The sequence below is a fragment of the Vespa crabro genome, chromosome 9 (assembly GCF_910589235.1).
Source record: "Vespa crabro chromosome 9, iyVesCrab1.2, whole genome shotgun sequence".
Taxonomy (NCBI): domain Eukaryota; kingdom Metazoa; phylum Arthropoda; class Insecta; order Hymenoptera; family Vespidae; genus Vespa; species Vespa crabro.
The window spans coordinates 6629112-6655037 of NC_060963.1; the positions used below are offsets into that span (position 1 = coordinate 6629112).

The 25926-nt window shown below is 27.3% G+C and overlaps 2 protein-coding genes across 5 annotated transcripts; one reads left to right on the forward strand and one right to left on the reverse strand.

Annotated features, from left to right (window-relative positions):
- LOC124426454 (acyl-CoA Delta-9 desaturase-like) lies at positions 1 to 20536 on the forward strand. Of its 4 annotated transcripts, none has more exons than XM_046968169.1 (6): positions 1 to 289; positions 15925 to 16148; positions 16476 to 16606; positions 16890 to 17095; positions 17196 to 17381; positions 17462 to 20536. In XM_046968169.1, the coding sequence occupies exons 2-6, from the start codon at positions 15938 to 15940 to the stop codon at positions 17784 to 17786; spliced, it is 1059 nt and encodes a 352-aa protein (XP_046824125.1). In that variant the 5' UTR covers positions 1 to 289; positions 15925 to 15937; the 3' UTR covers positions 17787 to 20536. The 4 variants fall into 4 exon arrangements, with proteins under 4 accessions (XP_046824125.1, XP_046824123.1, XP_046824126.1 ...); XM_046968167.1 differs by lacking the exon at positions 1 to 289 and adding an exon at positions 7317 to 7467; XM_046968170.1 differs by lacking the exon at positions 1 to 289 and adding an exon at positions 13468 to 13606.
- On the reverse strand, positions 17914 to 25541 carry LOC124426455 (acyl-CoA Delta-9 desaturase-like). The gene is made up of 6 exons (XM_046968171.1): positions 25522 to 25541; positions 23743 to 23966; positions 23375 to 23505; positions 22886 to 23091; positions 22600 to 22785; positions 17914 to 22519 (listed from the first exon to the last, which is right to left on the reverse strand). The coding sequence occupies exons 1-6, from the start codon at positions 25524 to 25526 to the stop codon at positions 22195 to 22197; spliced, it is 1077 nt and encodes a 358-aa protein (XP_046824127.1). The 5' UTR covers positions 25527 to 25541; the 3' UTR covers positions 17914 to 22194.
- Between the last annotated feature and the right edge of the window lie 385 nt (positions 25542 to 25926).

A 25926-nucleotide genomic window follows, 5' to 3' on the forward strand; every position in this document is an offset into this window, starting at 1 on the left:
TCTCAGTTTCTGTGGCGCTGTTACATTGTTGCATTAGTCCCTGGCATCGCAGAGTAAGACAGAGGGACAGACAGATACAAAAGGATAGAGAGAGAGTAAGAAGTGTTCAATCACAGGACATCGTTCACTTCTTCTTAATAATTTCCATTTTTCAAATTAATTTGAAAGAGAAAAATCAAAAACCATCAGAGAAATCAATGACACGTGACTTGTAACGAACAAACGGGAAAGTTCATTGACGAAAAAAGAAATTACGATTATTGGAAGAGATAAAAAAAGAAGGAGCCAGGTGAGTCTATTTTAAATAAAATACTTCCGTGTAAGTACTCTATATTTTTAATTATACATAAATAGATTTTTGGCACGACGCTGTGAACATCATCACATATCACTTCTGTCCTTCCAAATTCATCCTTTTTTCTATTTATTGTTTCTCCTCTATCTCTCTTTCTCTCCCACTATCTGTCTGTTTTTCGATATTAGTTACTCGATCCCGTTCGTTAGTCTCTATAGAAAACATTCGTTTCGTCGAGAAAACTCGACGAGGACGTCAATTGTCGACTTTGAAAAATATTCTACCTCTCTCTTTCTCTCGCTCTCGCTCGCTTATCGTTCGATTTCAATCAATCTATACTTCCTCTCTTTCCTCCTCTTTTTCGTGCTTGTCAATCTTGGGCAATTATCATCGATGGGGATCGGTCGTTTAACCTGTCGATGAAATCGAGGATGCGATAGAATCGAAAGGGGAGAGAGAGAGAGAGAGAAAAGGGAAAAAATTTATAATACGTTATAGAAAAAAGCTTGACAAATGTAGAAACACGTCGAAGGACGTATAGAACAATAATGCCGCGTAACCCAGTAGATTATGTGTGTGTGTGTATATATATATATATATATATATATATATATATATATATATACTTATATATATATATATATATATATATATATAAGTATTATATTATACTAAGTAGACAGAGGACATATGAAGTCTTCTTCTATTGTAATATAATAGCACAAATTACGAACGTCTGTAGAGGTTAGGTCACTTAGTCGCGATTAACGAACAAGCAAATATCAACGCATATATGCATCTGTAGGACTTAACAAGTCCTTCAATGCAAAATTCATATTTCATTACTTTTCTTTTTCTTTCTTATTTTTTTTTTTCCTTTTTTTACTTTTTTCTTTTACAAATGCGTTTAAATAAATGAATAAAAGTGCCATCCCTTTCGTTCGTAAAAAAACTTAGCAAATTGACCAATAGGACGGTGCGAAACATTTTATTTAACTATATAACGAGGAGGAAATCTATGATTATCTAATGATCATTTCATAACATCGCAAAATTTTAAAATCCAATGTAAAATAACGAATAATATTTTATATTTTGTATGAAATCGGTGTTTGTAATTCTTTTTTCATCGGCTGATTGAAATAACTCTTGGCTATTAATAATTTATCATTATATATATAATTTAAAATATATATATATAATAGTATATAATATACATATATATTATTATATATGTATTCGATTAAAATGGCAAAATTATGTTAAACAGATCTACGCACATCTATTTAGTATATGAGAACAATAAATAATGATACATAATGTTTATAATTTCAACAAGGTGAAGTGAAAATAAAAGTAAGTCACTTATAAAAGAATTGCATACTTGCAATATATTATCATATATAATGACATTCATAATTCAAATTTAGCATAAATGTTTTTTCTATTCATCGACTTAATTTATTGACTTCATTTTTCTTTTCATTTTCTTCTTTTTCTTTTTCTTTTTTTTTTTCAAATGCTTTTATTCGATTCTAAATTGTTGAAAAAGAAACGTTTCGAAATTTACACCAATCAAATCTCGTATCTTATAAAAGGGTTGCCTCGTTGAAATTTTTACAATACAATTATAGAAGCCAATATCCAATCTATCAAATCTGTCTAATAATAAATTCCATTTTCTCGTTGGAATAAGAATCAAATTAAAGCATTTGAAGTCAATCGTATATTTTCTGTTTAAATACTATTTACAATAATATCTATTTCTTTACTTTTCAGATATAAAATCTAATCCGTTTAATAATCGAATTATTTTTCAAAAAATAAGAATTAGAATTCTATATATGAGCCGTTTATTTTGAAAGTGACCTAACTCCATTTATACTTAAATCAATAAATGAAAATGATAATTTTAAAGTCCTGAATTTATTACCACGTCGGGGTAGACCAAGAAAGTTCGAAAATACTGTATTGACACCACTATATAAAAATATCAGACAAATTACAACAGCAAAATTCAAGGACATAATTGACCTATTACGATATATATCACCGAAACATCATGATTTCTTCAAATCCCTTTCACACACAGAAAATCTAGATGAGTAGTAAATTGTTTTCTAATAAATTTATGTTTGTAATTTTGTACGTTATGTAATTAAAAAATGTTTTGAATCGCATAAATTATGTTTTCGAAGTGTTTTAAAGATATGTAAAATAAATTGAGTATTGTTTTTTTCAATTTGAAGCATCTTAAATTATGTTGAATGGACTTGGGCACTTTCAAATTTTATAATGAATCTGATTGTTAATTTTTGTAAGTGGCCTTTCTTGAAAACTCCATTCTTGATAAGAACACACAGATTATTCACTTAATAATTGCCACTATTTTAATAGGAACTATAAATTTAACACCCTTAGATACACTTAAGTAGTATGACTCATTAGTATCCTATACGTATATTTTTAAATTCATTGAAACGCAAACCCTTAAATATCTCGATTTGAAGATAAATGGAGTTAGGCCACTTTCAAAATAAACGGCTCATATATATATATATATATATATATATATATATATATATATCCCTTAAACATATAATGATTTTTTAGTGTTCTTGTTCTACATTTTAATATTTTTATATTTTTTATATCTTAGTTGAAAGACATTAAATACACACATACACACACAGCAAAAGACATGTACTTATGTATATTAATATAATGATCATTATTATCTGTCGTATCATTGTCGACTTAAATTAACTATTTATATTTTTTTATTTAATTATTATATGAATAACTATATAAGTTATTTTATTCTATTTATTTGTAAAGAAATATACATAAATGACATTTTGGATGGATTAATTGATGACTTCATTATAAGAAGACACATGTTATATGAAAATATTACGAGATTTTTATTATATTTCTTTTCATTATATTTCGTTTCAATACGTTATCGTATAATAATATACCAAAGAATATGATAAATTATAATTTTACGTACGGACAAATGATTTAAAAGTCATTTTGATTAGATTCGTTTTGATAATAATATTTACATGATGATGATAATAATAATGATAGTACAGCTTATTAGCGTATTAGCAAAAAAATTAAAATTAAAATTATTGGGAATTAAAATTTTAAATTAACAATTAGTTGATAACTTTTTTCAAGGTCTTTTTTAATTTCCATAAAAATACAACGCGATGATAGAAACGCGTTCATGTATTAGTAATATTTTCATTACGTCAAATAAGCATTTAATATAAAATAATTATATCGCTTTTTCTTACGAGAGTGAGATAACAATTGGACCCGTGTACGCATATGTATGCAAATTGTGCATTTCTTGTGTTCTTTTTTTTTTTAGTACGCAGCATCTAATACTGATTTTTCATTAATCGTATATCAGCTGCTTTCAATTAATTTATTATTATTGAGAATAGAAAGTCAGCTAGAAAAAAAAGGAACTATTTAATATTGATTAAATAACATAGAGCACAAAACATGTGCAACTTCTATACAAGAAAATCTACATTGGAAATAATTATACTTCCGTGCATTTTATTTATATAATATTTATACTATGAGCGCATTTTTTTTTAACTTCGTTAACACTGTAATCTTGACGTTATACACGGAAACGTTTATAAAGGTCATCAAAAGTAAAACGTTTATATGTGACATACGGTTACATATATAATTATTTATGTATGTATTTACGTACATAAATACATCATCTATGGCGTATACCTCCTAATCTCATATTTAATAAAGATTATTTTCCCTACTTTCTGATCTGATCACTGAAGACATCCCCACAGCACGGACTTGTATAAACGTGTTGGAACGTGGTTTTTTTCTATTTTCTCTTTTTTCTTTATTTTCTTTGTTTTTTTTTTTTAAATCCTTTCTGAAATGTTTCATTTTCAAACTAATGGACACATTTATATTTCGAGTAAATTTTCAATAGTCTCAGATCGTATATAAATGGTTCGGACAATTTAAACGGCGTGACGATGTACATAAATGATCGTTTAGATGATAATTAATTACTTATTTATAAATTACCGGTACTTAAATAAATTTTTTATTAAATTTATATTATCGATTTTTAATGAACGGTTTTTTCCTTTCTTTATTGTTTTTTTGTTCTTTTTCTTTCATTTTATGTCACAATGACGTCACAATAATAACGTTTATATTTATAGCCATGCTAATTGTTATAAGAAATGCATAAATTAAAGTCGTACGATAAAATATTAGAAAAAAGAAAAATATATAATAAAAGATAAATAATTAGCAAGATCTGCTAATGGATTTTGTGTTGAAACAAATAGAAAGAGGAAACGGTCGTCAAAATGTATGTGATCAAACATAAAATTTATTAAAGTTTCAATTCGTGAATTTTTTATAGAATTGAGTTCTGTCGAAACTGGAAAGTTTCGTTTTTCTCTTATTTTTTTTTTTTTTTTTTTTTTTTTTTGCAACATACGTAAAATATATCAAAATTACAAAAGAAAGAATTTCAATTGTTCTTTTAATATATACGTATTTATTCATATTGGAAACGTAGTTTTCTTTTTTTCTTTTTTTAAATCTGTTCCGATTAATTAAGTTTTAACCCAAAAATTAAAATGCTCAAATAATGTTCGATAAATGTTTGTTTTAAAATATCAACGTCGAGTAACAGTAGATGAACATATTACACATTACTTTTCCGTAAATTACATTAGGGAAATTGTCTATAATGAATAGATAAATAAACTAATTTTGAGATCATATAGAAAGATATTTAAATTATATACAATAACATTAATAACGCTACGGCCAAACGATCGGAATGAAGATCGAACTGAAATCTGTGAATCGAAATAATTTGTTTAAATATAGAATTAAAGAAGCAATTATAAAAAGAATACATTATAAAAGGAAGTTTTGAATTGACAATCATATTATAAAAAAATATTATAAATATATTTGCTTATTATAAGTAATTATGATTATTATTTGGCTCTTATAATTATTTAATAGCTTCGTCAGCGAATTATTTCCATGCAATTTTGATATTTGTACATGTGAGAAACACATGAAATCATTCTGATATTTTTCACGAAATCTTAATTAATGATTAAGTGAATTCATCTCTGAAAAGATATATACATATGTGTAGATAAATAAAAAGGAGAGAGAGGAGAGAGGAGAGAGATAAGAAAAACGTAATTGTATGCTTAACAAATATTGTGTTCTTACGACGACCTTTTTAAATGAAAATAGATTCGTTACTATTTATACATTATGTGTATATATATACATATATATATATATATATATATATATATATTATAACATTATATAATATATATACATGTATATTTTATCTTATATTATATAATATATATAACATAACCGAATGAATATATCCCACATATTTCTACGTAACAGGATTACGTTGTAATAATTTCTAGTGTCGTCAGAGGCGAAAGTTAGTTTCAAATACTTCCTGTATAGCTCTAGAAGAGGAAACGTGATTGTAATAAAACGACAAGGGAAATTAGAGATCTTATCTAATATTTCTTACGTTTAAAACTTTCTTTGCAATAATCACCGTAAATGTTGCACCTATATTATTATTTTGCATCGAAAATTTTTATTTTTTTTATTTTTTATTCTTTTCTCTCTCTCTCTCTCTCTCTCTCTCTCTTTATCTATCTATCTATCTATCCCTCTATCTATCCCTATCTCTATCTCTTTTACTCTCTTATAATCAAACGAGTCCATAAAGACGAAAGAAGGAAAAATGACAAAAATAAAAGCTTTCCATGTGTCATTTATTGATCGAGAACATTTCCTCGTCGTATCCTTCGTGTAGCAAGTTTCTCGACAACTGGTTTCATTAGTCAGCGTAGAAGCCATAAAAATAATCAAAAAATTGCTTACTGCAGATTTTACAATCATAATTGTTCTCTAATAAAATAGTTTTAAAATATAGAAAAGCTGCAGAATGTGTGTGTGTGTGTGTGTGTGTGTGTGTGTGTGTATGTATGTATGTATGTATGTATGTATGTATGTATGTATGCATGTATGTATGTATGTATGTATGTATGCATGTATGTATGTATGTATGTATGCTGCGTGCGTGCGTGCGTGTGTGTGTGTGTGTGTGTGTGTGTTAGTTTTAGTGTTAGTGTTATTGTTGTTATATCTAGAGAAATATTTTTTTATCTTCAATCTATTAAAACTTCCATTATTTTCTTTATGTTATGACATTCATCAATGATAAGATGATCCAAGAAAAATCACGTACTCTAAGTGTGCATCATTTAAATTATATATTGTAGTGTGATAAAAAAAAATAATATCCAATAGATGTTCAATTTGCAAAAAACAAAACAAAAAAATAAAAAAGTATACCATACATTCAAAATATTTTATTGCACGTTGTAATAATCATATTAATTTGTTATATACCTTATGAGCATTTCTCGATATATAAACACGTTCACATGCAATATGTGTATGTGTGTGTTCTCTTTCTAAAGTATATCTACAGTTTGTCTGTATTATGTATATATATATATATATATATATATATATATATATATATATATATATATATTATGTATATACATATATAAGTGTAAATATTAACAAATATTTATAACATATATAATAAATAATTATGATTAATATAACGTACAGTAATAAATTATATATATTTACGTATTTATTTATTTACTTATTTATCTGTTTGTTAGACAAAGGTTATGCGTACACGTATCAATATAATACGATGAATTAAACAAATTCTTAGTCACGGAGTATTATCATAGACTCGTGAAGCGTACTTGCGTGCGCATGTACATCCATGTGATATTCACGTGGAACGTAACATATATTCGCGCGCGCATATGTGTCTGAATTCGCGAACGTACGCTATTATCGATTAAATTAATTACTATTATTTTCTAATTATCTATGTTTGTGTTGCGCGACAATGGTAGTGAAAGTAAATTCCTTTGTTGAGTTGTTTAAAATTTATTTTAGATTCGACAATAGATATTGTTCTTTTTAATTTGTTCTTTTTTTCCTTTTTTTTGTAAATATTTATCAAACAATCTATGGCTTATGTCGTTAAGAGGAAAGACGAAACGAATAATGTAAGTTTCAAATTTTTTTTTTATACTCTTTTAAATGATTTTCCCAAATTCAATTATTAAATTCGAATTATAATTATTAATTCGATGAAAATACAAATTGAGTATGATAGATATAAAATATTTACAAAATACTTGTATAATATCTCCAGGTAATTTTATATACTTTAATGTGTTATTCACTAAAGTTGCATCACTTTTGTATGCATAGATAAGCATACATATATATATATATATATGTATATATATATATATATATATATATATATATATATATGTATGTATATAGGCACCTATATTGTATGGATGATGAGTCCAAGTTGAAGAAAAAAAAAAAAGAAAGGAAAGAAAGTAGAAAAAGAAGAAGAAGAACGGAGGAGGAAAAAAAGAGAATAAATGGCTTCCGTGATGAGAAAAGAAAAAATAATTTTAAACGTATTTTAAATTTAATTTGTCATAAAGAAAAAGAATAAAGCATAAAATTATCGTCAATAAACACACCGTAAGAATTATAAATTGTATGAGAAAAAAAATATCAAAAAAAAAAAAAAAGAGAGAACATAAAATTTTTATCAAACATTTATTAACGACGTGGACGCTTAAAAAAGAAGACTTTAGCCTACGTTTTATATTCCGCGTTGTTGTTACCACGTGAATTTTAGAAAAATTAATTATGCGCATGCGTGAACCGTTTTCACTATAATTCTCTCTCTTTTTCGTTTTCTTTCTTTCCTTCCTTCGCTCATTGTTCTACGTTTCTCCCCCCTCTTTCATAACTATATCGCGCCATACCTAGAACGTTAGAATCGGAACGCCAGAGACTCATGCGATGTCTCGTCTGTTGCTCTTTTCGTTCTCCCATTCGTTACAACGAGTGGCGAGAGTAGCAGGAAACGACGCGATTGGTCCGCGCCACCTCGGGTGAGACCATCGGTGCTCTCTTAACTGAATTCTTACTATCTGTTTATCTTCTTTCTCTTTTTTTTTCTCTCTCTCTTCTTTTTTTTTCTTCTTTCTTTAACCGTCTTCGTTTTTTTCCATAAAAATATTTCTCATTTCAACAACACGACGGATATTTTATTGAATTTAATCCATGGTATCTATCGATTGTCTTGTCTTGACAATTTAACTAACAAATCTTTTCTTCTTTTTCTTTTTTCTTTCTTTCTTTTTTTGTTTTTTTTTTCTTTTCTTTTTTTCCTGCTCTGCCCCATCGTCGACTATATTTTCCTTTCCAATGTACAAGTTTTTTTTTTTTTTTTTTTTTTTTTTTTTTTTTTTTTTTTTTTTTTTTGATAGATTAAAACTTTTTTATTTTTAAGTTCGTTTAAATTATTCGTAATATATTTATTTATAATGCTTTATCATAACAATTTACATAACTTGTAACAAATTAATGTGTCATTTCATATGTTTGCCAAATCGATTAATACCATGTAACAAAAATTAGAAAGAATTGATAAAGTTATATATATTATTTTATATTTTATTATTAAAATTGCCATAAAATTTTTTATCATTTAGTAGGTTTATGATTAATTATTAAAGAAATTTATTTTATTTTTAAATATATTTAATTTATTTATTAATATGGAAAAAAAACCATAAAGCATCAGTCTAATGCTTGGGCACAAAAATTTACAAAAGAAACACTTCTAAAATTTAGAATTAATCGTTTTGACCTGTGAACGATTTATATTTCACAAAAACACTTTACTCTCACATCAAGATTCTTTTTTACTGTTTTTTCTTTCGATATTTTTTTCTGTTCTTTTTTCTGTTCTTTTTTTCTGTTTTTTTTTCTGTTTTTTTCTGTTCTTTTTTCCTGTTCTTTTTTTTTTGTTCTTTTTTTCTGTTCTTTTTTTCTATCCGTTTTTATCTCTCTCTTTTTTTTTTTTTTTTTTTTTTGTTTTTTTTTTTTTCATACGAATTATAAAACCAATCAAATTTCAACGTACAAAGATTGTTTCAAAATAATTATTTTTTGTTTCTCTCTCTCTCTCTCTCTCTCTCTCTCTCTCTCTCTCTCTCTCTCTCTCTCTCTCTTTACCTCTATACAATTTTTATATTTTTTATTTTTATTTTTAATCGTGTTTATCGATTTCTTCTTTTAAATTCAATTGATATCAGTTAATAATCCTTAAAGAGTTTAACGTCCGTTCTAATCTCAATCAAGGCTGTTCGTATAACATATAATATATCATGAGCGATATAAGAGAAGACAAGGTTGAGGTTTCGGACGATTTACATTGCTCTGGTCGTACAATTACTTGGCAGCGCTCGCATGATTGAAAAAGAAAATAAGACGACGAGCAGGGGAAAGAGAATGTCAATGGCAAAGTTATCTTTAAGACCTTGCAACGAGCTCGTTTATGTAACGAAACAACTGGAGCAAATATTAGTGGTGGTGGTAATAGAGTGATCGAACTTGTAATTGTACGATAAAATTCGAATAATTATATTTCTTATCAATTCGAGGATATATTTATAAAAAAGAATTTGATTCAAAAGAAATAATATAAGTGAAAATTAGACGCAATGTAATTTGTCATTGAGTTGGCCAATAAATATTTATCAAATTTTCTCAGTGTTTTATATCTGTATAAATAATACTACTACTTTTTACTGAGTATTTTGACATTATTTATTGGCCAACCCCAACTACACTATATTTCGTTATTCTTTTATTGAAATATAAAATACTAAACAGTATTTATTGCTCAACTTGATAAATGAATTATGAATCTTAATAAATTTCTTAAATGATATAATAACCTGTATATATATATATATATATATATATATATATATATATATATATATATACACACACACACACAATGCATATATACATATATATATTCTATTAGTAAACATACATATTATATCTATATATGTATGTATGTACGTATGTATGTATATATGTATATATGTATATTTATATATATAAAATAATCTCAAGTATCCGTTTTGAAAAATTAGTCGTTTTTCTCTTACTTAAAAAGACGATAAACTCTCGTTAAATCGAAATAAGGAAGTTTTGCTCCGTTCCTTCCTGATTATTTTTAAGAAGCTTATTTTATGAATTATGCAAGAGAGTAAAACATTCTTTTATCGAAATGTTTTTATTACATTGCATTTTATTATGATAAGGATAATAATATTTGTAATTTCCAATATTTAGATCTTACTTATGTCGCGTAGTATATTGTACAAAGTCAGAAATAAATATTTTTGATTAATTATTTCTACGTATTGAGACGAAACTAATGTTACTATGTAAATAAAAGTAGAAAAATAACAATAAAAATAAAATTAATTAATATAATAAATAAACTAATATAATTAAAATTAAGAAAAAAGAAATAACTAAAAATCAAATCGAAATTTCTACTAGTAAACAATTTTGTTTTTGTTTTTCATTAAAATTCACTTTATTATAAATTTAAAATGAGTATTCATTTAGTCCTAATGTATGGTCACCTTCACGAGAGGACAAAGAACATCTTCGACAGAAGACGTTCACTATTATTCCATTCTTTTCTAATAATCTCGATGTCAATGAATATCACCGCTTGGCAATCTTCTTCAGGAAATGACGAAGAATAGTTTCGTACTAGGCACTTGTTTAAAAAAGAAATTGCAACGATACGCGACGTATTTATATTATATGTACCATTATTACACCTATAACTCATTAGTACATAATATATATTCTACGTACATAATATATGTATATACATATATATATATATACATATTTAGCTTTTTCGAAAAGTTCACGATAATTGAACGATAACAATTTTTAATAATTCAATGTAATACTTAATTAGAAAGAGATCGACAGAAATAAATCAGTTTTATTTTATTTCTAAAGTGATCTTTCATCGATTATGATTATTTATTCGTTCAATTTGAATTAGAAATTACACATAAGTCATAATCCATAAATATCGAAATATCGAATTTAACTAGCTAAGGAAATAAATAATATGCTTAATATAGAAATTGTTATTTGAATAGAATTTTCCAAAATTGTTGAATACATTTAGCATATTCAAATTTGATTTAGAATAATCAAATTAAATTGATTATTTTTATTCGACGGAAATTCACTTTAAGAGATTACGATTTTATTCAATATTTTTCTTTCTTGGAGTTCCTTTTTTTTTTCCTTTTCTTTTCTTTGCCTTTCTTTTTTATCACCTCAGTGTAATTAAATAAGCGTATGAGCTAAAAGTGAAATTTTTTATATAAAATTAGTATCTTATTGAAAAATTTATTAAATTATGAGAGAAGAATATTAAAGAAATTACTTTTTTACATTAATTGTCACTTTAATAAGGAATAATAACTAATTAGAAAAAAAAGGAAAAAAAAATACTATCGATCGACTGACACATAGGGTAAAGAAGAGAGTATAATATGTAATACAATAATTAAATTGAAAAAAAAAAATAAGAGAGAGAGAAAAGAACGTCAAAGAAGTAATTTCCGTGGGAGTTAGCTGATCGTCCGAGAGAACTTTCGCAAGTGACATTGGTTAGGTTCACCCTCTGGAAAGGGTTGTGAAGGATAAAGAGAGGAGGTTATCTACTGACGTCGCGTCTGCGCCTAAAGGCCTCGTTACTCTTCTCGCGAGATGCAACTAGCAGTCGATATATATTATTTTTCAAGGTGGCATAATCATAACATCTAAACATATTAAACAGTGCCAGCGTGCCATCAGTGGGAAGAGTTCGCTATTCATTGTATCTCATGCAGTTACTAACATTATCTCTCTCTCTTTTTAAACACGACCTTTGGCAATGTTTTATTCGATATCGAATTTATTTCACATTTCCTTCATAGATCATAATCGTCGCGCTTTATTACATTTTTAAAGAAGGAGAAAGATATTGAAAAATACTTTTAAATGGATTTCAATATATCTTCGTATGTTATATCGAATGTTATATATATTTGTAATAATGATAAAAAAAAAAATAAGTACAGTACGACAGTTTTCCATATAATTTCATAATATCTATTTGAATATTCCGTCAATCGAACTATTTTTCATATTTCATATATTATGCTTTCGCATACGCACACGATGTAATTTAAATGTTATATTTTCTACTCTGATTTATTAAACAAATTAGAAGCATGATTAAAGAATATTAAAAAAAAAAAAAAGAAAAAAATGGTAGTGACGATAATAGTAACGTCATTGAGAAAATATTAAACATTACGTTTGTTAGTGTAATTAGTAATTCGATGATGACTCATTACATTAGAAATACAGGATATACCTAAATTATCTTAACCAATCTTTCGATGGAATCTTTTTTAAAGTTTATAATTTGTAATTGTTCTATATTGATGAGGAAAAGATTTTGAATTTTTTATTATGCATATATTCAGTTTCATTGTTTTTGGTTATAAATATTCGTTATGTTAATAGCCAATTTTAGTTAATTCCTTATTCGACGTTATATTTATTATATTTACAAGCTATAATTATTTATTTTTATATCATTATTTACAAGCAACTCACACACTCTAACATATCGCAGAGAGAGAGAGAAAGAAAGAGAGAGAGAGAGAGAGAGAGAGAGAGACTTATTTAGGGAAACTTAATAATTCGTACAAAACTTGAAATACAAAAGAAAATTTTTAATGCAGTGATTGCATAAGACTCCTTCCAGGTACTCCTAGAATCATAATTACAGATCCTTCTCTGTCCCTCTCTTTTTTCCTCCTTTTAATTTTTTTATTTTTAAATTAAATCTATATCGAAAAAATTCTCCATGTTTTCGATCTGTAGATGAATATGTAGATGAATTCTTCGATCGATCAACAACTATTATGTATGATAATTTGATCGTATCTCTCTCTCTCTCTCTCTCTCTCTCTGTCTGTCTGTCTGTCTCTCTCTCTCTCTCTCTCTCTCCCTCTCTGTCTCTCTCTCTCTCTCTCTCTCAACAAAGAATAAAAAAAGTGGGGAGGAGAATATTCAATGTGCGCAAACTCGTCATTATCGCAATAGTAGTAGGTAGGGAGGATTAAGTAGAAATCGCGTGATAATACAGAAAGGGTTGTTTTTCGTTCGTCTACTCTCTAACGTACAGTATCTTCTGGAATTCTCCCAGTTTACAAGGTATTTCGTGTCAGTTATTGTCGTGATATATAAACTTTTGAGAATTTCTTTGAAACAAGAAGAGAGAGTTAGTGACGGGGCAGGGGGGAAGAGAAAGAAAGAGAGTATAGAGTCGTTTTTCCGTGGAAAAAATCTTACAAGAAAGAAAGGAACAACCTAGTAAAGTCAAGAATACATATTTAAATATACGAAAAATTTGTGAGAATGTACTTTTTTGTTTTATGGAATGCGGTTAATTCGATCCTAGTGAAGTTATGGCAATGTATGTCAATTATCAATCATTACGATAAATATTGTAATTATCGTCCTTCGTAACACAAATTTTATTTTTTTCTACCTTTTTTGCTTATTTTTATTTTTCCTTTTTGTTTTATACCAATGTTTTCAAACTATGTTCTTTTTTAACGATCATTCTATACGTATGAGTTAGTATCGTTATATCCGCGAAAGGATAAATGAGCCGTTCACAAGCCAAACCGTTTGATTTCACTTTTTCAATTTTTTTTTTTTTTTTTGTAAATTTAAGTGTCAAAATATACCTAATGGAAGAGCCCTTCCTTTTTATATTAATAATTTCTCTAATTTCTATTATTTAATACCGTTAAATGACAAAATCTGTTTTATCATTTAACGGTATTGTCAAATAAAAAATAATTTATTTCAGAAATCAATCTAATTAAATGCTAATCTAATAAATTTTTCTTCTCTTTTCTGTCCTTGAATTTTGAAATTTTTCTCCGATTTTAAAATGCATAAAAAAAATTAATAAACTTTGCTCGCGCGTACGTCATAGATTAAAATATTTGTCCTTTTCTTTGTTGATTCGATCTTTCCGTTTGTTTTCACTTCCTTTTCTTTGTTTGTTTTTCTGTGCTTTTCTTCTTTCCCATGAATGTAAAAGGCAAATAGGTATTTCAATGAGGTATTGAAAATTAAAAGCAGGAAATGTACAACATCGAACAAGTGATATACATTAACAACTATATTTACATTTCCTACTCGAATTTTTTTTTACTTTTAGCACAGAATGCGTATCCATCAATTTTACGCGTTATTAATTTTTGATTAGTTTTACGTAACTGTATTAATAATGTATTAATATAATGTATATATTTTTTAACTTTAACATTACTAAACGATCGTATTTGCTAATTAACTATTATTGATTATCTGATCTCTTTTTAAAACTGTAATTAAGTTTTTTTAACATATTACATCATATCGTACATATATATGTACATGAGTAATAGAAAATGACTAAATGCTATAATCATCTTCTACGATCTTGGATTCTATCATAGATATTGAAGGATACATGATTTCTATGGTGTCAAACCATATGTATATGTTTTATCGACGGTGCCAATTCCTAAAACGAGACAAACAAAAGTAAAAAAAATTATTTTGTACGATACATAATTTTCAGCTCTATTATTATATATACGAGACCCGTCGAGTTATGCCATATTTCGATAATGAATGTTGCATGTTTGTGACGTAAAGATAATAATTCAATACATAATTATTTTAATTGTTTTGGCTAGATGTTTTAAAGGAATGGTTATATATTATAGATAATAAGTTTATTATCTTCTTTTTTTTCCACAATAAAATTTCCAAAAGTAACGAACTGGATGATTTCGAAAGGGCTTAAAACACGTGAATCATTTTAATTAGCAATTTAAATTATTTTAGCCTAATTCAGAATATACCACGAAGAGATAAAGTCTAACCATCATTTCATGGATATATGTATATCAGGGTTGCGTCTTGTTGAATATACTATTTAGGGTGAAAATAGAATTCTTCATATATATACATACATACATACATACATACATGTGTGTGTGTGTGTATGTGTGTGTGTGTGTGTGTGTGTGTGTGTCATCTTAGAGTTAAAAAATTCATATATTTGAAAATAAATGAGATATCGGTTTTTACCATCCGACTTTTGCTTGTCTCGGACCAGAGACGTCAAATCCAAACCTTCACGATGTCATATAAATCGTATACTTGCCTGCATATTAATTATCAAAAACAACAAGAATACAAATTATGAGACAATCTATTATAATCGTCAGATAATTGCATTATTTATTTGAAAGAGTGGAAGAAGAAGGTATTCGGATATACAATATAAACAAATTTCTATGGATTTATTAAAAAAAAAGAAGAAGAAAAACGTCGCAGACATAATGGAAAAAAGAATGAATTTACACATTTAAAAACGTAGATACGTTCGATATTTATTTATATATGTTTTATAGTATCTATCTTATTTAATTTTCTTCTTTCTTTTTTTTTTTCTCTCTCTTAAGGATAAACTCAACCATGGCACCAAATATCACAAACAGCCCTACGGGAGTTTTGTTACAAGGGGAAAAGATAGACGATCAACCAGTCGAAATAAACAAGGAAAAAGAAATATATAAAAGGACTATAGTTTGGAGAAATGTTGCAATATTTAGCGGTCTACATATCGGTGCTATCTACGGTGCCTATCTTGCACTTACATCTGCCAAATTGTTAACAACGCTTTTCGGTAAGTATACACATACGTATATATTTCCCATATCTCCCTCTCCATCTCTCTTTTTTCCCTCTCCCACTCTCCTTTTCTCTCTCTTTTCTCTTTCTTTTCTCTTTCTTTTCTCCTCTTCCCTTCTCCCATCATGTTACGTTCTTTTTAGATTATTTATAATATTATATGATATCCGCGGAATTAAATAAATTTAATATGATCAGAAACATATGATACAAATGTTTTTATGATTTCGTAAGAAGATTATAATGTTATTTTGAAATTTCAACGAAATAAAGATACACATATATTTGCAACATATAGATTATATATTATTATCTTTTTCAGCTTTTATACTATACCAATGCTCAGGTATTGGTATCACAGCAGGAGCTCACAGATTATGGGCGCATAGATCCTACAAAGCAAAGTGGCAACTTCGATTAATTCTTATTATATTCAACACTATAGCTTTTCAGGTAAAAGATAATCTATTCGTCTATTCAATAGATCTCTTGTATTTCAATACAAATAAATTACTATGAATTATTTAATCGCGAAGATAATTATATTATTGCGAAAAAAATGGATTGATTAATTAACATAACATAGGATTTATTCGTATGTATTAAAAATCTTTCGTTAGCTATTAGCCGATCGTCGAAGAAATATATTAATGACAATAAACTAATATCTTTTCGATCTTATCAAACAACCATTGCTCGATAAAGATGATTAAAAATTAATCTCCTTTTGCGGCAGGATGCGGCTATCGATTGGGCAAGGGACCACAGGGTTCATCATAAATATAGCGAAACTGATGCGGATCCACATAATGCAAAAAGAGGATTTTTCTTCTCTCACGTAGGTTGGTTGCTACTCAGAAAACATCCGGATGTTAAACAGAAGGGTAAAGGAATCGACATGAGCGATCTTAAAAGTGATCCCATTATCGCCTTTCAGAAAAAGTATGGCCGCTTTTACGTTATTTTTATATATTTTACATTTATAGGAAATATGAGAATTTAAGTTAAACGAACAGCTACTACAAGGAGATTAATGTTTCAGGTACTACTTCATTCTGATGCCTTTGATGTGCTTCATTCTGCCAAGCTTAATACCTATGTACTGTTGGAATGAAACCTTCCTCAACTCTTATTTCATTCCCGTAGTATTTCGTTACGTCTTCACCTTAAATACGACGTGGCTAGTGAATTCCGCTGCTCATCTTTTTGGCAATAAACCTTACGACAAGTTAGTTAAAGCCGATGGATTAATATACGATGATTAATTCTAACGAATGCTTTTGTAAATGTTGAAATTGTTGTTTATAGATACATCAATCCTTCAGAAAATAAAGGAGTAGCAATGATGTCATTGGGCGAAGGCTGGCATAATTATCATCACGTATTTCCATGGGATTACAAAACTAGCGAATTGGGTAATTACAGGTATAATATCACAACCGCGTTCATCGACTTCTTTGCGAAAATAGGTTGGGCCTATGACCTAAAAAGTGTCTCGAAAGATACGATAAAATCACGAGTACTCAAAAGTGGTGATGGTACTCATGATGTTTGGGGTTGGGGCGACAAGGATCAAACACAAGAAGAGAAACAACATGCTGTAGTCACGTATACTTCGACGAAGGATCAATAACTGTTCTCTCTCTTGTTATCCTCTTCGCTCTTATTTGTTTTTCCTCTTTCGAGAATATCCTTACATTCATTCAACAAAACTAAGAGTAATTCGTAAGTATGAGTTTATTATTCCCTAAACAATAATCTTTATTTTATGATTTCCCTTGTTCTCCTCTTCTTTTTACATACATTTACGTTCCTCTTTAAATTACATAACTTGAATGGTATGTGATAAATTATAATTTTTATTACTGAGTGGGTGATCTTTGTACCTGTGTATTAAATTGAATTCCAGTAGTGCGTATAATTCACCAACGGAAAGATAAAAAAATCCGTTGTTGCGCAACGAAAGTCTCGACTTTGAAAAATTATATCCAACAAGTTTCAAAGATTTTGATACGACTATTCTCATTACCGATACGATTCTAATAAATACGTCAATGTAAAATGGGCATGATCGCTTTAATATAACATTCAGAATTTCACAGATGCCTTTCAAAGTAAGTAACGCAAAGAAAAGTCAGCATTTTCATTCTGGGAACTACTTAAGTTATATTTCATGTTTTTGTTCTTGTTAGTAAATTAGCGATATGGTTTCTTCGTTTTCTTATTATTATTGCGTACAGTAGCTTTTATGTAGGGGAAAAAGAGGAAGTATGCATATATATATATATATATATATATATATATATATATGCATACTTAGTGTATATATATATATACACTATCAATATTTAAATTTAATACATTTATTAATACCAATTTTGGGCAACTGTTTTAATGTTATTACTACTGGAAACTTAATCAAAACGATGATTATAAGAGAATATTTCTACAAGTTACAATGTAATTGCAAAAGTAGTTTGTTTTTGTGCGTGTTTCAGTCATCGATGAATTATTTTGTAAAATAATTCTCGTATCACTGTGCTCATTTTTTTCAGTAATTATAATAATAAAACAATAAAAATAAATGAAGCAAAAAAGAAATATTAATTAAACCACGGTGATGAGTTGTAATGGTTAATCATTAAATCCGACTAACGATTAATTTACTTATATTGTGTGAATATTCGTCGTGAATCTATTGTTATTAAAAATTATTTGATATTTGAAAAAGAAAATTATAAAGTACGTTTGAACGTATGAAAAAAGGATATATAATAAATGTAAAAAATTTATTAACGTCCGACGCACAGAAACGCGTGTTTGTGTATATATTAATATATACACAATTATATATATATTAATATATACATAATATACACAATATTAATATATACATAATTTATTTAGTTAAGATTCTTTTTATTCAGAGTACTCGGAAAATAATCAAGTAATGCGGTAAGACCATTTCGTTTGTTCGTAATATTTTTGAAATATCTTGCATACTAATAAACGGTTTATTAGTTTTATTAAATTTTATTAAGGAAAATATTACAGAACAACTAAGATATTGATTGTCAATAAAAATTGCTATAAACTTTTTAAGTTTAATTTTCAGCAAATTTACGAATTAAATTTTGTTAGCTTTCATTATTCTTATATTAATATGTTCAAAATATTTGCTTAAAGAAGATTTAAGGGAAAAAATATTATATGTAAACGTTTCATATAAAGTAAAATTTAAAAAAATGCTCTCTCAATAAAATTATTCGTTTTGATAAAGAAATAAATGCAGTACAATTTGATAAAACTGTAACAAGTGTTGAAATAAGAACAAAGATAATAACAAAAGGATAAACTATTTTATGATCGAAAAATGTAGTTTTACTATTATCTTACTGCATGATTAATTCCGTAATCTCTGCAATTTTTGATACATTTCTCAACTACGTTAATTTTAAGCATTAAGAGTGAATAAATAGGCGAAACATTGCGCAGTATATAATTTTTATTTGTATCTGGTATATTATTATTCCAGGCGTTCCTTATAAACTCTGAATCTCGCTCAGGAACAACGTTATGTCAACAGTATATGTTTTCCATATATTAATATAAATTTAGTACTAATCGCGCGCGCAATAAATTTAAATTATTATACACAAATATTTCGGTATTTTTATGTCATGTCAAGTCGAAAAATAATGTTAGTCATAAGAAAATTAAACACGTATCGAGTAATTTGAATAAACTATCGTTATTTAATCGAAATTGTGATAAAGTATCAAAAATACCAACCATTAATAATAGTAATAATATTAAATGAAAGTATATAGAATTTGAACAGAAAATTTGTTCATTTTTTCCTTAATAACGTTCATGTTCCTCTTTTTATCAAACTATAAAAATAAATAAATCTAGTTGAACTTATATAAACAGATAATAAGACAGAAGATATAAAGATATCGTTGACTAATCCGAGCATAGATTCAGAATAATAAAAATAAGAAATAATCTTTTGTTACCGTTGCCATTGATCTGCGTAATCATAGATTAAACATATCATTGATTCTCATAAGTATAGATACAAGGAACATAACACTTTATCGACCGATAATTTCAAAGGGTGATTGAAACAGCATCATTTTTTAATTCTTTGCTCTTTATGGGCGCTACTATGATGATAAGTTTTGTGCTCCCAGATATTTAAGAACTACAAAATTCCTGTAAAGAAATCTTGTAGATGGTGGTATGTTATATTATAAAATTTGTTGGGGTGTAGAATTAAATCTCCTATACAATACAAATTTATTTTCAAGTATATTGATGTAATTTGTAATAATTTTAAAAAATTTAATAAAAGGAAAATAAATATTTAAGAATAAAAAATATTTTTTATTAAATACATTTATGTATATGTATATATCCGAATAATAAAATTAACAATGATATTTTTCTGTTTAGAACAAAATTGATTACTATAAACGTCGATAATTAATTATTCTTTAAAAAAGTTTTCTTATGTAAGTAATATTTAATTCGTCTAAATCGTATAAATATATAAAATACAAATACCTCTTTATATTAATGTATAAAACATAGGTTTTTTTCGCCTTCGCTTTGCTTTTGTAATACAGTCATCGCCTCTGTCAATAGGATGTTTTTACTTTCAAATTTCTGAATAACGTTTCTCATATCATCCGTCAACGTGATATTAAATAATTTTACGATCTCGAAATTACGCCAAATTTTAATTATCATTAAAACCTTTATTTTATTTCCCAAATTTCGAATTTTTCCAATTTCAAGAAAGAAGATAATGATAATTGAATCAATAAAATTTGATTACATAGAAGATTGAATTGTCATCGATTGGAAATCTATAAAACAACGATTAATTTTTTTTATTGTTGTTATTAAATATACTTAAAATACTTCTAATGTATCCAGTAATAATAAGCCTTGTACAATGGACTTTGTGGAAATAAAAATAATATTTTAAATTACAAAACAAATAAGAATTTCTTTACTTTTAAGAATAACTACAAACACTTAAATTTAATTTTTTCCGACATTGAGTATTAAATTCTTTTGGCTCTCAATAAATTGTATTCTTATTTTAATATGTTTAAAATATTTGCTTAAAAGAAATATAATGGAAAAATATTACATGTAAGTGTTTCATATATTTTGAAATTAAAAGTACTTATTTTTCAATTATATATCATTCTATTATATACCGATCATGGCACCAATTATTACAAGTAGCCTAATAGGAGTTCTTTTCTCCAAGGAAAAAGAAATATATAAGAGACGTATTGTTTGGAGAAATGTCGCGATATGTAATGGTCTACACATTGATACTGTTTACGGCTCTTATCTCCGACTAAATCGTTAACATCGCATTTTGATAAGTATGCACACATGCACAAACTTTATCTCTCTCTCTCTTTCTCTCTCTCTCTCTCTCTCTCTCTCTCTTTCTCTCTCTCTCTTCCCCATTTGTCCTAACGTTCCTTTAGATTATTTTTGATATTATATATAATACCCATCAAATTAAAAGCGAATCAGTACGTATTTTTTCACGATTTCATAATAAGACTTTAATCCATTTTGAAATTTCAACGAAATAAAAAAACACATATATTATTATTTGTTTTTTCAGCTTTTTTAATTGACCAGTGCTCAGGTATTGGTATCACAGTAGGAGGGCGCAGATTATAAATAAACAATTCATAAAGCAAAATGGTAAACTCCGATTAATTCTTATTACATTCAACCTTTGAGGTTTGAAAGACATTTTAATAGTCTATTCGATAGATTATTCTATCTATAAATTATATTGTTGTGAAATTATGTCAAGGGTATTATCGTGAATAAGAAAAGATGAGGAAGGGGAGAGGGGAGAAATCGTAACGCAAAGATAGTTTTATAGAAAATAATAGATTCATGATCGTGAATTACTTAGTTTTGTCAAGTGAATGTAAGGATATTCTCGAAAGAGGAAAAACAAATAAGAGCGAAGAGGATAACAAGAGAGAGAACAGTTATTGATCCTTCGTCGAAGTATACGTGACTACAGCATGTTGTTTCTCTTCTTGTGTTTGATCCTTGTCGCCCCAACCCCAAACATCATGAGTACCATCACCACTTTTGAGTACTCGTGATTTTATCGTATCTTTCGAGACACTTTTTAGGTCATAGGCCCAACCTATTTTCGCAAAGAAGTCGATGAACGCGGTTGTGATATTATACCTGTAATTACCCAATTCGCTAGTTTTGTAATCCCATGGAAATACGTGATGATAATTATGCCAGCCTTCGCCCAATGACATCATTGCTACTCCTTTATTTTCTGAAGGATTGATGTATCTATAAACAACAATTTCAACATTTACAAAAGCATTCGTTAGAATTAATCATCGTATATTAATCCATCGGCTTTAACTAACTTGTCGTAAGGTTTATTGCCAAAAAGATGAGCAGCGGAATTCACTAGCCACGTCGTATTTAAGGTGAAGACGTAACGAAATACTACGGGAATGAAATAAGAGTTGAGGAAGGTTTCATTCCAACAGTACATAGGTATTAAGCTTGGCAGAATGAAGCACATCAAAGGCATCAGAATGAAGTAGTACCTGAAACATTAATCTCCTTGTAGTAGCTGTTCGTTTAACTTAAATTCTCATATTTCCTATAAATGTAAAATATATAAAAATAACGTAAAAGCGGCCATACTTTTTCTGAAAGGCGATAATGGGATCACTTTTAAGATCGCTCATGTCGATTCCTTTACCCTTCTGTTTAACATCCGGATGTTTTCTGAGTAGCAACCAACCTACGTGAGAGAAGAAAAATCCTCTTTTTGCATTATGTGGATCCGCATCAGTTTCGCTATATTTATGATGAACCCTGTGGTCCCTTGCCCAATCGATAGCCGCATCCTGCCGCAAAAGGAGATTAATTTTTAATCATCTTTATCGAGCAATGGTTGTTTGATAAGATCGAAAAGATATTAGTTTATTGTCATTAATATATTTCTTCGACGATCGGCTAATAGCTAACGAAAGATTTTTAATACATACGAATAAATCCTATGTTATGTTAATTAATCAATCCATTTTTTTCGCAATAATATAATTATCTTCGCGATTAAATAATTCATAGTAATTTATTTGTATTGAAATACAAGAGATCTATTGAATAGACGAATAGATTATCTTTTACCTGAAAAGCTATAGTGTTGAATATAATAAGAATTAATCGAAGTTGCCATTTTGCTTTGTAGGATCTATGCGCCCATAATCTATGAGCTCCTGCTGTGATACCAATACCCGACCACATGCTAAGTAAGATACCTGAAAAAAATTGATATAATATATGTGTATTTTTATTGAAATTTTTTAATGTGTTAAAATCGCGTAACAGAATCGTTAAAATATTCGTTTCAATTTGCTGAATGTGTTCAATATTCATCATATAAAATTTTTTAATCCGTAAATGTGATATATAATATTATGAATTATGTGAGAAATGAGAGAGAGAGAGAGAGAGAAAGAGAGAGAGAGAAAATATGTGCATGTGTGCATACTTACTGAAAAGCGTTGTTAACAATTTAGCAGATGTGAGTGCAAGATAGGCACCGTAAACAGCACCGATATGTAAACCGCTAAATATCGCAACATTTCTCCAAATTATATTCCTTTTATATATTTCTTTTTCCTTGCTTATTTCGACTGGTTGATCATCTATCTTTTCTCCTTTAAATAGAATTCCAATAGGGCTACTTATAATATTCGGTGCCATGTTTGAATTTATCCTTAAGAAAAAACAAAATGGACAAGAAAATAAGAAAAATAAATATTATAGATATAGTAAATAAATATCGAAGGAAACTATATTTTTAAATAGTTAAATATTAAAATATGACTAGTATAATGTATTATCGTTTTTTTTCTCCTCATTCTCTTTATTATTTTTAAAAATTGATATCCATCGACATTATAAAAGATAATTAGATAATTATATCTTTTAATTATCTTTTATCAGACATATCATATAATAAATACAATATAATTTAACATATTACAACTCATTTTCATTACTAAAAAATGAAATAATAAGTGATAATTACTAATAAATAATAAGTGCATTTTTCAACTTCCTCAATTCTTCGAGAAAGAAGAAGAAAAGAAGAAAAGAAAAGAAAGAAATAGAAAGATAATGAGAGAGAGAGAAAGAGAGAGAGAGAGAGAGAAGGAAAAAGAGTAACACAATCGAATTGTCTTATGTATTGTTTTTTGATCGGCCGAGGAATTTATTTACATATTGAAATCGAAAATATGAAAAATTACTTTTGATTTAAACGATTTATAATATAATTAATTATAAATAATAAGTAATAGTAATAAATAATAAGATCGTTCAATAATCTATCAAATTAAATCAGATTTATAATAAATAAATGATCAGGGTTATATAAAATGTTTGATGCACAATAATATATTAAATTTTACAGAACAGACATAAAATCAATTGTATGTAAAATTGATTTATAGATATTCAATAAAACATGGGAAATTTGCATAAATGTATTCCATATTATAATTCCGATGAAGTGATATGCTTTTAGATTTTTTTAATTATCCATTTAGTTGTTGTATTTGTGAAAAAAAAAAGCAGACAGAGAATGAGAACAATGAAAGTTCAAATATCATTGTTCCATATGTACTCACAAACTATGACTTTTTTTTCCTTCTAAAATAACAGAAAATTTTCAAAATTCAAGAATAGAAAAGAAAAAAGGAAATTCTTTTCCATGATTTTCAGGAAAATAACGAATCTTCAATAGAGAAAGATTATAATAAACGCCAAGAAATGGATATGCAGCGAGAGACTTGTTTTATTTGTCGATGGATAAAGGAATTTAGAAAATGTACGTAACAGAGTTATCTTTTTGTATATATATCTATGTAGAATGATTATTGAATGACATCATTTGAAATCGTTAAGAAAGAAAAATGAAAAAAGAAAGAAAGAAAGAAAGAAATTAAAAAATATGTTTTACGAATAATGAATATTACAATATTCACCGAAATAATTAATAATTGACAAATTTCACTAGCATTTAGTTAACCATATATGTTTCATATACGATAACACTGCTAAATACGTTTTTACGAATTTATACGAATATATGAATACTTATTAAATTTTTCACGACAAAAGGATTATTATTTTATTATCTTATATCTTTTATCTCTCTCTATCTCTCTCTCTCTTTCTTTATCTCTCTCTCTATTTCTCTCATACTCTTTTTGCTTCAAAGAATTTTGTGAATTTTAAATATCACAACGATAATTATGATAAATTACCTCATAAATTGGATAAATTTTAGGAGATACTGGTTGGATGGTTGGTTAAATGAAATACAACTCCTTAATTTTGTTACCTTATTGAAATTTCTACTTGATCTTGTCGATCCACTCTTTTACTACGATATTCACGAGTATCGACGATCGATTGAATGAAATACAACTCCTTAATTTTATTACTTTATTAAAATTTCTATAACGATCATTTTTCACCTACCCTTTCTCCTTCTCAATTCTTCGAGAAAGAAGAAGAAAAGAAGAAAAAAAAGAGAAAGAAATAGAAAAAGAATGAGAGAGAGAGAAAAAGAGAAACACGATCGAATTGTCTTACGTATTGTTTTTTGATCGGCCGAGAAATTTGTCTACGTATTGAAATCGAAAAAATGAAAAATTACTTTTGATTTA

Bases quoted from the DNA above. Each gene is read 5' to 3' on its own strand.
- LOC124426454 (XM_046968167.1), top strand. From the start codon at position 7,436: ATGTCGTTAAGAGGAAAGACGAAACGAATAAT. The intron at 7,468-15,924 runs GTAAGTTTCAAA...CTCTCTCTTAAG, and splicing joins GGAAAGACGAAACGAATAAT to GATAAACTCAACCATGGCAC. The intron at 17,382-17,461 runs GTTAGTTAAAGC...TGTTGTTTATAG, and splicing joins GGCAATAAACCTTACGACAA to ATACATCAATCCTTCAGAAA.
- LOC124426455 (XM_046968171.1), bottom strand. The intron at 23,092-23,374 runs GTAAAAGATAAT...CTTTTGCGGCAG, and splicing joins TCAACACTATAGCTTTTCAG to GATGCGGCTATCGATTGGGC. The intron at 22,520-22,599 runs GTTAGTTAAAGC...TGTTGTTTATAG, and splicing joins GGCAATAAACCTTACGACAA to ATACATCAATCCTTCAGAAA.